Source organism: Eleginops maclovinus, chromosome 19, assembly GCF_036324505.1.
Source record: "Eleginops maclovinus isolate JMC-PN-2008 ecotype Puerto Natales chromosome 19, JC_Emac_rtc_rv5, whole genome shotgun sequence".
Classification (NCBI taxonomy): Eukaryota; Metazoa; Chordata; class Actinopteri; order Perciformes; family Eleginopidae; genus Eleginops; species Eleginops maclovinus.
The window spans coordinates 14,125,772-14,138,223 of NC_086367.1; the positions used below are offsets into that span (position 1 = coordinate 14,125,772).

Here is a 12,452-nt window from a genome sequence, read left to right on the forward strand (position 1 = left end):
GTGCTTTGTGAGGCACAACAAAACAATCCAATCCCTTCCTTGTCTATATACAGTGCCCTTTATAATATGTGAACGCCTGTATACATCTGCGTTTATGTACATTGTTGTGTGTGTATTTTTGACCTGTAGTCCCTCTGGACTGCAATGGCACATCGAGTTCTGGGCATAATAACCTCATTCCTTCTCACTCTTAAGTAAACTCATCTCCACTTCCCTCTGGGAGAAGGGTTGGCTGCTGCTGGTCACTCTGAGGAATGTGTTACTGCTTTGTACAAGACTAGCTTTCGCTTGTTTTCAACAAATCTGCAGCAGCAGCAAAGTAGTGCAGCTTGATGCATTTATTCCCCCGATGGGAGTAGCCGTTTCTGTCCAGAGTGGAAAAAGTGCATCACAACATCTGAATGTCAGTCAAATTGTTTGTGTGTGTGTGTGTGTGTGTGTGTGTGTGTGTGTGTGTGTGTGTGTGTGTGTGTGTGTGTGTGTGTATGTGTCAAATAAAGTGTGTGTTTCACTATATGTAGCTTCTGTGATATAGAAGGAAGAATGAACCTGGAGAGAGAATCAATAACACATAAATATTGACCTCTGTCATTTAATGGATTATGTCTTTACAGAAAGATGATGTACTATTTTGCCTAAAAGGATAAGATACAAACATGACACATGACAGGAGATAAGAGACATCTGAGAAAAGTATATACAGGTAGGACATACATTGGAAATGAATTCACACTTCTGAGCCTTGGCCAGCAAACACTGCAGCTCTATTTGTCTGGTAGCCTGGTTTCCTTGCTTTGCCTATAATCCGACTGTACCCGGAGGGAGGACTTGCTGCTTAAAATGGAAATAGCAAGACACTGAGTGACCTTTCATGCTGGTAGTTCAGATGCAACACTGCTGTATGAGAAACTAGGGAGATTTAAGGGCTGTGGAGAACAACAATTACTGCAACTTTGATGAAGTGTCAGTAACAAACAATCAGAGAGAGAGAGAGAGAGAGAGAGAGAGAGAGAGAGAGAGAGAGAGAGAGAGAGAGAGAGAGAGACCCTTGCTTATATCATTATGAAGCAGCTACCTGCAGTCAGTGCTTCGTCATCTTTTCACCACATCGTTTACTCCAAAATATACCAACTAAGGGTGCAGCGTTACAGTCTGTTGGCTATAAGCCAAATAAGTAAAGCATATATTGCTGTGAAAACAAAGAAATGTCGATAAATAATAATGAAACGACCCTTATAATAAAGACCACAGGCTGCTACAGCACAGGTGTGTAACGGTACATTGAATAAAAGCAGAACACCTTACCTGGCTTTCTGAGATAACGCCGTCTTGATGGTGTACCCTCAGCAAAAGGTTGAAAGATGATCTCCTAAATTGGATTAACGAAGAAGCAGCCAACCAGTCAGGCAGAGGAGGCGGTGGAGGAGGAAATATCTGAAGGGGTGATGCCCATGTCCATTATGTGTCCCTCCAACGTCGGGGTGGAAACATTTGACCTGCTACTGTCGCCTACAGCGCCTGAGATCAGGCCCTGCTGAAACACTCACACCAACAACCATCGGCTGGAAAGATAAATAAGCAAACCGGAGGGAAGCTAAAGCTGCAGCTGACACTCCTATCTGTTTTGCTTGACACCAGGGTTGTTTGTAAACCGGAACAGCGGTCTAATCTCGATTACTGAAGTGCGCAATGTCCAGCCGTCTCTGCTACACGCATTCTGCAAAGGGCAAGCGGCTATCTTGTTGCAGAGAAATCCGGGGGCGGTGTGTTTACCTCTCCACCGTCCCTGCTGCCGTGCTCGGTTGGAAATCAGCTGCTCCGCACTGGAGGGACGCCATTTGTTCGTGAGAGGCTTCCCCTCTGCTGCCGCTTACCGGAGAGCTCACCATCGACCAGCTATACATAAGCCACAGCGCCCTCTGCTGCCCAAACACCGTTACCGATCTTTCCTAAGAGTCGGTTTAAAATGAACTTATTTCAATACGTCCCTCTAGTGGTGGAATCCATGTAAACAGTGACGTTTGCAGGTACTTATTTTCCTAGATAAATAATACAACACTAATGCATTTGAGGCAAATGGAATGTAGTTTTTGCTGTCATTTTTAAATGGGAGCTTCACAAACTACATTTAATTTGCATCCACTATATTGTGGATGTATTTCAACACCTCATAAGGTCGAGTAAGATCAGAACTGAAAACATTTACAAAAACATGCTTTTGGGGTTTATTTAAATAATAAAGAAAATTTCTTGGACAAATTTGACTATTTTTAGTTATACAATACATATTTTATAGAATGTGTCCTTTTTGCAACACTTGCTTTTATTCAAATTGTATTTTATTAGATGTCCTCTTAGTATTGCAACCTACTTGGTAATAAACCAAATTCTGATCATGTTATCTTGAACTCTAAGTGCCCTGGAGTCTGTAGATAGTGCCCAGCAAAATAAGGTTCAGTTGAGTTTCATTTCATTCACGACAATGATTTACAAGCTCTCAGTTGCAGGACTATAATGAAACTCTTGGGGCGTGTTTTGTTACGGTTTACTGACAACATTCCAATACATTTATAGATAATAACATAATCTTACTTCATTTACGAGAACTACCATGCCATTCATAGAGCTCATGTGACTGGTGTTCAGTTCTACTTCTTCATGTGCAACAAGAAGTTACATTGAAAATGTTAAAACAAAAGCCATATGTAATGATTTTTGTACATCAGCATATTGCTGTTTATCTAATGCCAGGGCCTTTATGTTAAAACATTTTTGTAAATAAGTAACTTTTTCCTGTAATACAGGAATATGATATTTCAAGATATACTGAAAAGAGGAAGGGAAAGGGTATAATATGTAGTAAAGTTTGGATTCAAACCTATGACGGCCATAAGAACTCAGCGTTCGTACAATGGCACCCGTACCATCAAGTGAGTTATGAGTTTGACTAGATACAGTGGGGCAAAAAAGTATTTAGTCAGCCACCAATTGTGCAAGTTCTCCCATTTAAAAAGATGAGAGAGGCCTGTAATTTTTATCATAGGTATACTTCAACTATGAGAGACAAAATGAGAAAAAAAAAATCCAGGAAATCACATTGTAGGATTTTTAATGAATTAATTGGTAAATTCCTCGGTAAAATAAGTATTTGGTCACCTACAAACAAGCAAGATTTCTGGCACTCACAGACCTGTAACTTCTTCTTTAAGAGGCTCCTCTGTCCTCCACTCGTTACCTGTATTAATGGCACCTTTTTGAACTCGTTATCAGTATAAAAGACACCTGTCCACAACCTCAAACAGTCATACTCCAAACTCCACTATGGCCAAGACCAAAGAGCTGTCAAAGGTGACCAGAGACAAAATTGTAGACCTGCACCAGGCTGGGAAAACTGAATCTGCAATAGGTAAGCAGCTTGGTGTGAAGAAATCAACTGTGGGAGCAATTATTAGAAAATGGAAGACATACAAGACCACTGCTAATCTCCCTCCATCTGGGGCTCCACGCAAGATCTCACCCCGTGGGGTCAAAATGATCACAAGAACGGTGAGCAAAAATCCCAGAACCACACGGGGGGACCTAGTGAATGACCTGCAGAGAGCTGGGACCAAAGTAACAGAGGCCACCATCAGTAACACACTACGCCGCCAGGGACTTAAATCCTGCTGTTCCAGACGTGTCCCCCTGCTTAAGCCAGTACATGTCCAGGCCCGTCTGAAGTTTGCTAGAGGGCATTTGGATGATCCAGAAGAGGATTGGGAGAATGTCATATGGTCAGATGAAACCAAAATAGAACTTTTTGGTAAAAACTCAACTCGTCGTGTTTGGAGGAGAAAGAATGCAGAGTTGCATCCAAAGAACACCATACCTACTGTGAAGCATGGGGGTGGAGACATCATGCTTTGGGGCTGTTTTTCTGCAAAGGGACCAGGACGACTGATCCGTGTAAAGGAAAGAATGAATGGGGCCATGTATCGTGAGATTTTGAGTGAAAACCTCCTTCCATCAGCAAGGGCACTGAAGATGAAGCGTGGCTGGGTCTTTCAGCATGACAATGATCCCAAACACACAGCCAGGGCAACGAAGGAGTGGCTTCGTAAGAAGCATTTCAAGGTCCTGGAGTGGCCTAGCCAGTCTCCAGATCTCAACCCCATAGAAAATCTATGGAGGGAGTTGAAAGTCTGTGTTGCCCAGCGACAGCCCCAAAACATCACTGCTTTAGAGGAGATCTGCATGGAGGAATGGGCCAAAATACCAGCAACAGTGTGTGAAAACCTTGTGAAGACTTACAGAAAACGTTTGACCTCTGTCATTGCCAACAAAGGGTATATAACAAAGTATTGAGATGAACTTTTGTTATTGACCAAATACTTATTTTCCACAATAATTTGAAAATAAATTCTTTAAAAATCCTACAATGTGATTTTCTGGATTTTTTTTCTCATTCTGTCTCTCATAGTTGAGGTATACCTATGATAAAAATTACAGGCCTCTCTCATCTTTTTAAAATGGAGAACTTGCACAATTGGTGGCTGACTAAATACTTTTTTGCCCCACTGTAAGTGACTTTTTTATGAGATCAAATGCTGTCCAAAATAAATTGCAAGAAAACACTTAAAAATCTTTTTTTATTTCGTAATTTTTGCCAACAAAATTGTCTGCAGCGCAAAATGATATACAAAGTATACATTAAAACCTGTGCTATAAAAATCAGATGAACTTATATTTAATTTAACACTTGAGAGTGTGGTGTATTAAATCTGGGGTGATATACAAAGGTAGATACTCTCTGAGGACAAAGGTTGGGTAAGAGGAATGTGGGGAAAAAACAAACATGTCCCCTTAGGGGGGCACACATTGTTAATGAGTACCTCAGGTGAGCACACACACACTTTGGATGTACACATATTTTCTTCTATAAATGGCACGCACAGAGAGAGTTCGGGGGGACTTTCACAATTGGCTCTGGGAACCCCGCATCGCCCGTGTTGGTGTATGATACTATGCTGTTGTAATAAACCTTATTATATACAAGCTGGTGTCTCCGGAGACTTCTTCATCATCTTCACAAACATCACTACAAAATATACTTCAAGAGGTTAGAAAGTCATAGAAATAAAAATAAAAACACTCACACTCCACTATAAACATTGTCTGTACAACCCCTCATCAAAGGTAAATCGAGTTGCAGTGTTTTCACCACTCTAGCTTCATGTCGGCTTTGCTCCACACATATTTCCCTCCTCTCTCTCGAAACATCTTTTCATCAAACCCACTAAAACAAATGGCCTCCTTCACACCCACATCCAGGATGGACATGGACGGGTCCTTCCTCCCCTCTCGACAGTCCAGGAAACGCATCTGAAATGTGATAAAAAAGTGAGTTGTTTGCACATTTAAATGCTCATCAGATGTGGTAAGTTATGTATAAAACATTTATAAGGCAACAGGGAACGTTTAGTATCATAAGATACTTACATATTCATCAAGGATCAAGTAGGAATTCCTCATCTGTAAAGACAAAGGAAAGAACACATTTTAATTTGTGTTTGTCATATTTAGATTCATATCTGTTAACACTGATAATGATCTCATTTTATACCTTCTCATTGGACTCAGGAACAAGGCAGGGGACGCTGCTGTGTCGATCCAGAAACTCCTGGAACATCTGATCGCTGATGACAAACCTCTCTGCCTCTCTCAGGGCATCCTCTCCTGCATTTTCCCCATCAATCAGCAGACACTGGAACACCTGATCGTAGGAAAAACAGACAGAAAGTGTGAGTACTGTCCTGTATATGTGTCATGATGTCATGTAAGCAAACGTACTACACAAGCTCCCTTTCTGTCATTACCTTCCAGCGAACTGGGTTAAGCTGGAGGATGTTATCCGTCATGTCTTCGTCTATGTTGAAGGTGTTGATGACGGAGTTGATTTTGAAAGCCACTTTGTACTGCTGGCACCAGTTGCGAATCTTGTGAAGGTTGTCAATGTGGCTTTTCCTGCCTTGAGTTCTGCCAATAAGCTGGTTTGTTGCTTCATCAAAGCTGTCACAGGAGATGGCCAGGATGTCCAGATCTTCACCTGTGGGAGTATCATTTAAATAAACATGCATAACATTTGCATTTGTGCCAGACTAAATAATATCCCTCTATTTAGGGTGCAATATGGTAATAAAAGAAGAAGGATGGATTTGTCCTACAAAGCTGAAGCTAATTTGGAGCCTTACCATATTTCTGGAACCATTTTTCTTTGATCATGCTTCCATTGCTGACGATGCTGACACTCGGGAGCTGGAGGTCCTGTTTGCAGTACTGAACTAATTTCCCCAGGAAATCTCCTTTATCATGCAGGAAAGGCTCTCCTCCAGAGAAGTTGATCTTTTCCATGCCTAATAAAAGAAGCAATTAATTTAACTGTAAACATTATATTTTACACCAAACACACAACAACAGAATAGACTGCTATTTAAAATTAAGCCTACCTGATTGCTTTAGGAGATTCAGTCCTCTTTTAGCTTCATCCAGAGGCAGGACGAAGGATGTTTTTGCAGTGTGGAAACAAAATCCACATTTGTAGTTACATTTGCGTGTAAAATGATAATTGACACTTGTTGGACTCGTCTCATTTTTGACAATGCTTTGGTCCACTTTTATGTCAACTTGTGAGACAGACGATGTAGACGGCATGAAGACTCCGCTTGTCCAGTTAAAAACTGTAGAAAAGACGCTCGCAAAAATGTAGAGCAGGTGGCTGACGCAGAGCTGCAGCTGCACCATTGACGGGATCACAGAGAAGGTGTTCATCTTCAAACCAGCCGTATCACACATGCTATGTTGTCACTATGCTTGTTGAGATCTGCAGGGCATTCCTTTTATAGAGCGGCAAGGACAGTGGATCAGCTGAGCCTCTAAGTTTCTGTTTACAAACATCGAAAACGGATCTGCTGGGTGCAAGTCACGTGCAGTGAGGCAGTGATAAAGTGACGCAGCAGGGGAAGTTAAAATACCACAAATATGTATTATTATAATCATTATATACAGATGCAACAATGATACGACATAAGAAACTGTATTGGAGGCTTGAAATGTATAAGAATGCTTTGGGTTTTAATGATTGCATGCCATTAAAGATAATATTAAAACATTCAAATGCATCTTCATAATGGTTGCCTGCTGCGTTCTTTCTATTATGTTGTGCCTCAGTCTGCATTATTAACTACACACTAAGTTCCCTTTTCTTTTCTTCCTACAGCTTCAATTTATCACACCTGGGTCAAGAGATAAATGACGTCAAAGATACACTTAAAAAGTTATTTCTTAAGGTGTGTCAGACTTCTCCGTAAAGATTATGTGGAGCATACATTTCTCGGAAACGAATCTGATGGCGAAGGATAAGTTTCGTTTCTATTGTTTTGCACAGTTCACTTTCGTTTTCCCTTCAGCGGCCAGTCACTGAAGCCTAATGATTCGCAGTAAGTAGCCTATCCTTGAACCAGAGTAGAAACCGACCAATGCGTCTGGTGTAAAAAATGGCCCGGCGGACAATGTCTCTTCTTCCTTACTGCTCCTCTCGTGTGTTTTCAGTGGAGCTGAATGGAACCCCCTTCTACTTTTCAACACAAGAAAAGCACGGAGGAGAAGAAGTGCCCCGGGTGTTCAGGGAAAACAATGGACGGTGTTACTCTCTGCTTGTCTGCAGCAGCGACAGAATCAAACGTGCAAAGTTTTACGGGGAGCTGAAAGACAAACTGTTGACACACCTGCCTCCAGAATGTCATTTGTCTCCCATGTCATCATTTTTACCGCATGTCAAGGGTTCTCTCTTTAAGGGGTACTTTTTGAAAGATAATTCCGAGAGTTCATCCCCTACAGAGCGTCTTTTGCGAGATTTAACACAGCGTGATCCGGTGCTTGTGTGTTCATACTTGAGAGGAGCGAGCGGTGGAGTGTGGACTCAGCACCTGTGGTCTGATGGAGACAACCACACGATGCAGATGTCAAAGGATTCCTATGTGGTGCCAGCAGAAGCACCAGAAAACCACCCATCCACTCTCAACATCATCAACTCGGATGTTTTCTACAGTTTTGAGGAGGCCTACGAGGTTCTACAAAAGGTTATTTTGGTGATATTATGATATACTTACGCTTTTTACAGCAGTCGAAGGTAACTAAGTACCATAACTAGCTTACAATGTTGAGCTACTTGTACTTTACGCGAGGAATTCTATCATATACTCATATACTTGTAGTCCACTACATTTTGGAGGCCAATATTGTACTTTCTAATCAACTGCATTTACCTTCTACACAGCTTTAGTTACTAGGTACTTTACAAATTCATGTTAAAAACTAATACTAAACATATGCATCACATTATAAATAAACATTCACATATAATAATAGGTAAAGATATCCATCAGCAATATACAAAGCATTTCAAATTAGCTCCAAATTTATCAGCTGTGATAAACACATTGATGCATCAATAATTAAAATCAAGAAATGTAATATTGTTTCTTAATGGGAAACTTGTGATACACTTTTGTACTTTGACGAGTAACACATTATTTTTTACAATTAAATATATTTCTTCTTTAACTTAAGTACAATATCTGAGAACCTCTTTCACCACTGCTTGATATACAAGAACATAAACGAATAGAAGTGTTGATTCATTTGCAAGCTATGGCTAAAATTGCACACTCTTGTGGTAGAGGAAGGTATAGCAGTGTGTCCAAAAGGCCTCTTAAAGCTTCCCTTTATCTATCAGTGCCAGGTGGCTCACAGTAGAGTGTGTGTTCATGCGCACCACAGTCCCTGACTCCCTCCTGCCTGCTCTCTCAGCAGTAAACTGACTCTGTCTGTTCTGCAGTGTGGTGACATCATCCCAGAGGCCAGGGCTGTGCTGGAGCTGCTGCCCAGCAGAGCGGAGGCCAGACGGAAACCAGACTTCCCTGTTATTGTCATAGAGGGCCTGGATGCCACAGGTTAATGCCATTACTTCATAAATAAATATGGGATCAGCTTGATATATAGATGTCTCGCTAAAGTGATGGCCAGTTGTTCTCTGCTAAAGCCATTATCTGCCAGTGAGCCTCGCCTAATGGAATATCATGTATCATGACCTCAGGAAAGTTACATCACTGTGAAAATGGTTTATTGAAGAGCTCGCTCATCTAATACTCCTTTTTTCAATCCTCATGAAAACTCAACCTTGTAGGTAGGATGGGAGTTTGTTTTTTTCAAGAGACTCTTAGGCCTATTATTACATTTATAAAAAATATGACAAATTCTTCTTTCTGTTCTCTAAAATCTCTCTCAGTCTTTGTGTGTCTTCTTTGCTTCTGTAGTAACGTTTTCCTTCCTCTCACCTTCACAGGTAAGACAACTCTGACTGAGTCTTTGAGGGATGCTCTCGGGGCCTCTCTTCTGCGGTCCCCTCCCCATTGCCTGTCCCCCATGAGGGCCTGCTTTGATCGGGAGCCTCCCCTCATCCGCAGGGCTTTCTACGCTCTGGGGAACTACATCACAGCAGAACAAATAGGCCAGGAGGGTATGAAGGGACCTGTCATCGTTGACAGGTAAAGAGAGCTGAGATGTCACAGGTGTTGTGACGTTTGCCAGTTTTGTGACCTGTTTTGAGTTAGAGGGGACAATAGACACATCCCACTGGGATCCATACCTACAATGCAATGTTAAACATTGTGTACTCCACCTGTTAGTCACCTGATCATATATCAATCCATCATTCCCCTTTCAATCCACCATTCATTACCTGTCCTCAGATTCTGGCACAGCACAGCAGCTTATGCCATTGCCACAGCAGTCGGTGGTCCAGTGTGCAACCTTCCAGAAGAGGGGTCCGAGGTCTACTGTTGGCCCAGTGACCTGCTCCAGCCCAGCCTGGTGGTCTGCCTCACGCTGGACCCTGAGGAGAGAAGGAGGAGGCTGAGGGACAGAGGGCAAGGAAAGACTGAGGAAGAGCAAGAGCTGGATCACAACCAGCTTTTCAGACTCAAGTGAGACATATTTATAACATGTACATGATACATGTGCAGTACATACATGTTTGAGTTGACAATTTGGCATTTATATTACCAGATATAACTAATCATTTTCATTATAAATTAATCAGATGATTGCTATTTGATAAATAGATTTTTTTTTAGAATACAATATGTAGTTTATGTAATGCTCAGATTTCATAAGATAAGAAAAAATAGTTGTCAAGGGACATCTAAATAGTTATATAATTTGTAACGATTGTCTTATGGACCATCTTTTTAGAACAATTACTGGGATTAATCCTCCTAAACCCAAGGAAAAAAACTGAAATAAAAAAATTATGTTTATGAGACAAATACACTGCTTTAATAGATTTCTGAAATTGTAACAATCACACCATCTCCCTGAAACAGTGACACAACTATTTAGTCAAAAATGTCTACTTGTTTTAGGACCGAAATCAATAAATCCCATATACAGAAAGCCTTAATATATAATGTGACCAAAAGAACATCTGTAGTACTCTACATTGGAACATAAATATAGTTAATTAGGATTATTTGAGATTACAGTATACACACATTCTGTTTATCTGACTGATGGTCCAGTATGACAGTAAAACTCTTTGTTACACAGAGTGGGTAATGACTGAAAAAAAAAAAAACACACTAAGCGATGTGACATGTGGACAAATGTTCTACAGTCTGTGATGAAAAAAGTTTCTTGTAAATGTGAAAACATGAAACCACAGATGGGTAACAAACTGTACTGCACGTTCCACTGAGTCAGGTCAGCTCAGTCTCAGTCTGATCCATCAAACACTTAACAATCAATTACTGTCCCGGGGGGGAAGCAGCTGATGAACAGGTGATTAGTTGCTGAGCTGTTGTGCTCCATTAAGCTGGTCAAAACTCGCAAGGCACTAGCTGCCCAGATAGTCGCTACGCAGACAGGTCGATGGCTACTTTCATTCATCCTCCTTCCTGACATAATGGCCTTTCCACACGGGACAGCTAGATGTTGGGCCAGCAGAATTAGAAAAAAGGGAGGGAATGGACTGTCTTGGGGCTGAGAAAGTGAGAGATTCAGCAGACGTGGTCAATCACTATCACAAGGACTATTCTTCATTTGTCTCAGGAATAGCGCTTTAAGCAATGTGTGCTATTTCTTGTACTAAATGTTGTGAACCATTACCATACAAAATACTCGAAGGAGTCCTGAAAACAGATTATTCACTGTAATGTAAGTGTAATTTGCTGTGTTTATATGCTGGTTTTCTTCACTTGTTGACCAAAATGTTTGTGTGTTGTGCAGAGTGGAGGCAGCTTATCAGAGGATCAGTGGCCCAGCGTGTGTGACTGTGGATGCTAGTCCTCCTGCAGACCAAGTGCTCCAACAAGTGCTGCTTTTAATTAGGGGCAAATGCCACTTGTAAACAGTTCTCCATCTCCCCTGCTGTCGCCCATGCATCAAGTGGATGCAGTACCTGCTTTCAGCACTGGGTGCCAGTAAGGTGTTGTGAATGTGCTAGTCGGAGGAATAGTGACCAGCAAACATTGTACTGAAGAGGCTATTTCAGAATGAGTAAAGGTTGAATGGCCAGGGGCCAGAACTGAAATCTACCATCAGAAATACATATTCATGTGGACACACACACATGCAGGCTCTGATTCTGACACACAACACTATTGTTAAGAAGAAGTGTGCACTGCCGTTCTGACCTCCCAGAAATCACAGTCCAGCAAAAATGTAAACACTGAAAAAGGATCCAGTTTACACTCAGATAATAAACTTTTAAGTTGTTGAAAACATGGTTTAATTAAAACTAAATTGATACTAAGTGTTTGTTGTGGTTTCTAATTATCTTACATAAGGCGATCTCAGAAGTTATACACACTGTGTGTTCTTTTATAATGGCATATTAACGTTCTGTGAACACAATGTTTTTCCTTTTACAAGATTTTTTCAAGCAAACTGCGATTGCAATTCCATATAGTTCGACTGTGTGATATTGACACAACTGAAGCCACTTGTATTGATAACCTGTGTGTCTGGAAGGGGAGCTATAGAGTATACAGAGAACATATAGTGCTGTTTGTACTTGATGTTCTCATGGGCACAGATCCTCACAAGTGTGCACACATAAATGCACTGCTACTTGTGTAAACACACACACAAACCTGCACATTTACTAAGAGCATATACTGTAACTCACATATACATGGAGGAAGTGTATATTTGGCCTATGTGATGGGAAGATTAATTGGTGGTTTTAGTAATTATGAGCTTGGCAAAGCTGCGGGCTGGAGAAGACAGAGTGACCCATCTCTTTTACTGTGATGCATCAGCAGAGCACCATCCAATGCAGACCCTATTCATATGGCAATTAATGGAGCGCTGTATATCAATGTCATTCCAGTGCTCCCCCACATAAGCGCATGGAT

The 12,452-nt window shown here is 41.2% G+C and overlaps 3 protein-coding genes across 3 annotated transcripts in view; 1 reads left to right on the top strand and 2 right to left on the bottom strand.

The window, feature by feature from the left end:
- rnf144aa (ring finger protein 144aa) overlaps positions 1-1,866 on the bottom strand; it is a 31,993-nt gene extending 30,127 nt beyond the window's left edge. Inside the window, exon 1 of the mRNA XM_063908532.1 lies at positions 1,306-1,866. The gene's annotated coding sequence lies outside the window, so the exon portion shown is untranslated. The remainder of the gene's footprint in view (positions 1-1,305) is intronic.
- A 2,745-nt stretch (positions 1,867-4,611) lies between these two features.
- On the bottom strand, positions 4,612-6,903 carry rsad2 (radical S-adenosyl methionine domain containing 2). The gene is made up of 6 exons (XM_063908530.1): positions 6,486-6,903; positions 6,231-6,392; positions 5,856-6,085; positions 5,603-5,752; positions 5,479-5,511; positions 4,612-5,361 (listed from the first exon to the last, which is right to left on the bottom strand). Exons 1-6 carry the CDS (start codon positions 6,829-6,831, stop codon positions 5,197-5,199), a joined length of 1,086 nt encoding a protein of 361 aa, XP_063764600.1. The 5' UTR covers positions 6,832-6,903; the 3' UTR covers positions 4,612-5,196.
- Positions 6,904-7,433: 530 nt separating this feature from the next.
- cmpk2 (cytidine monophosphate (UMP-CMP) kinase 2, mitochondrial) lies at positions 7,434-11,848 on the top strand. Its single transcript, XM_063908529.1, has 5 exons — positions 7,434-8,117; positions 8,876-8,990; positions 9,383-9,584; positions 9,789-10,022; positions 11,323-11,848. Exons 1-5 carry the CDS (start codon positions 7,533-7,535, stop codon positions 11,441-11,443), a joined length of 1,257 nt encoding a protein of 418 aa, XP_063764599.1. The 5' UTR covers positions 7,434-7,532; the 3' UTR covers positions 11,444-11,848.
- The last annotated feature ends 604 nt before the right edge of the window (positions 11,849-12,452 follow it).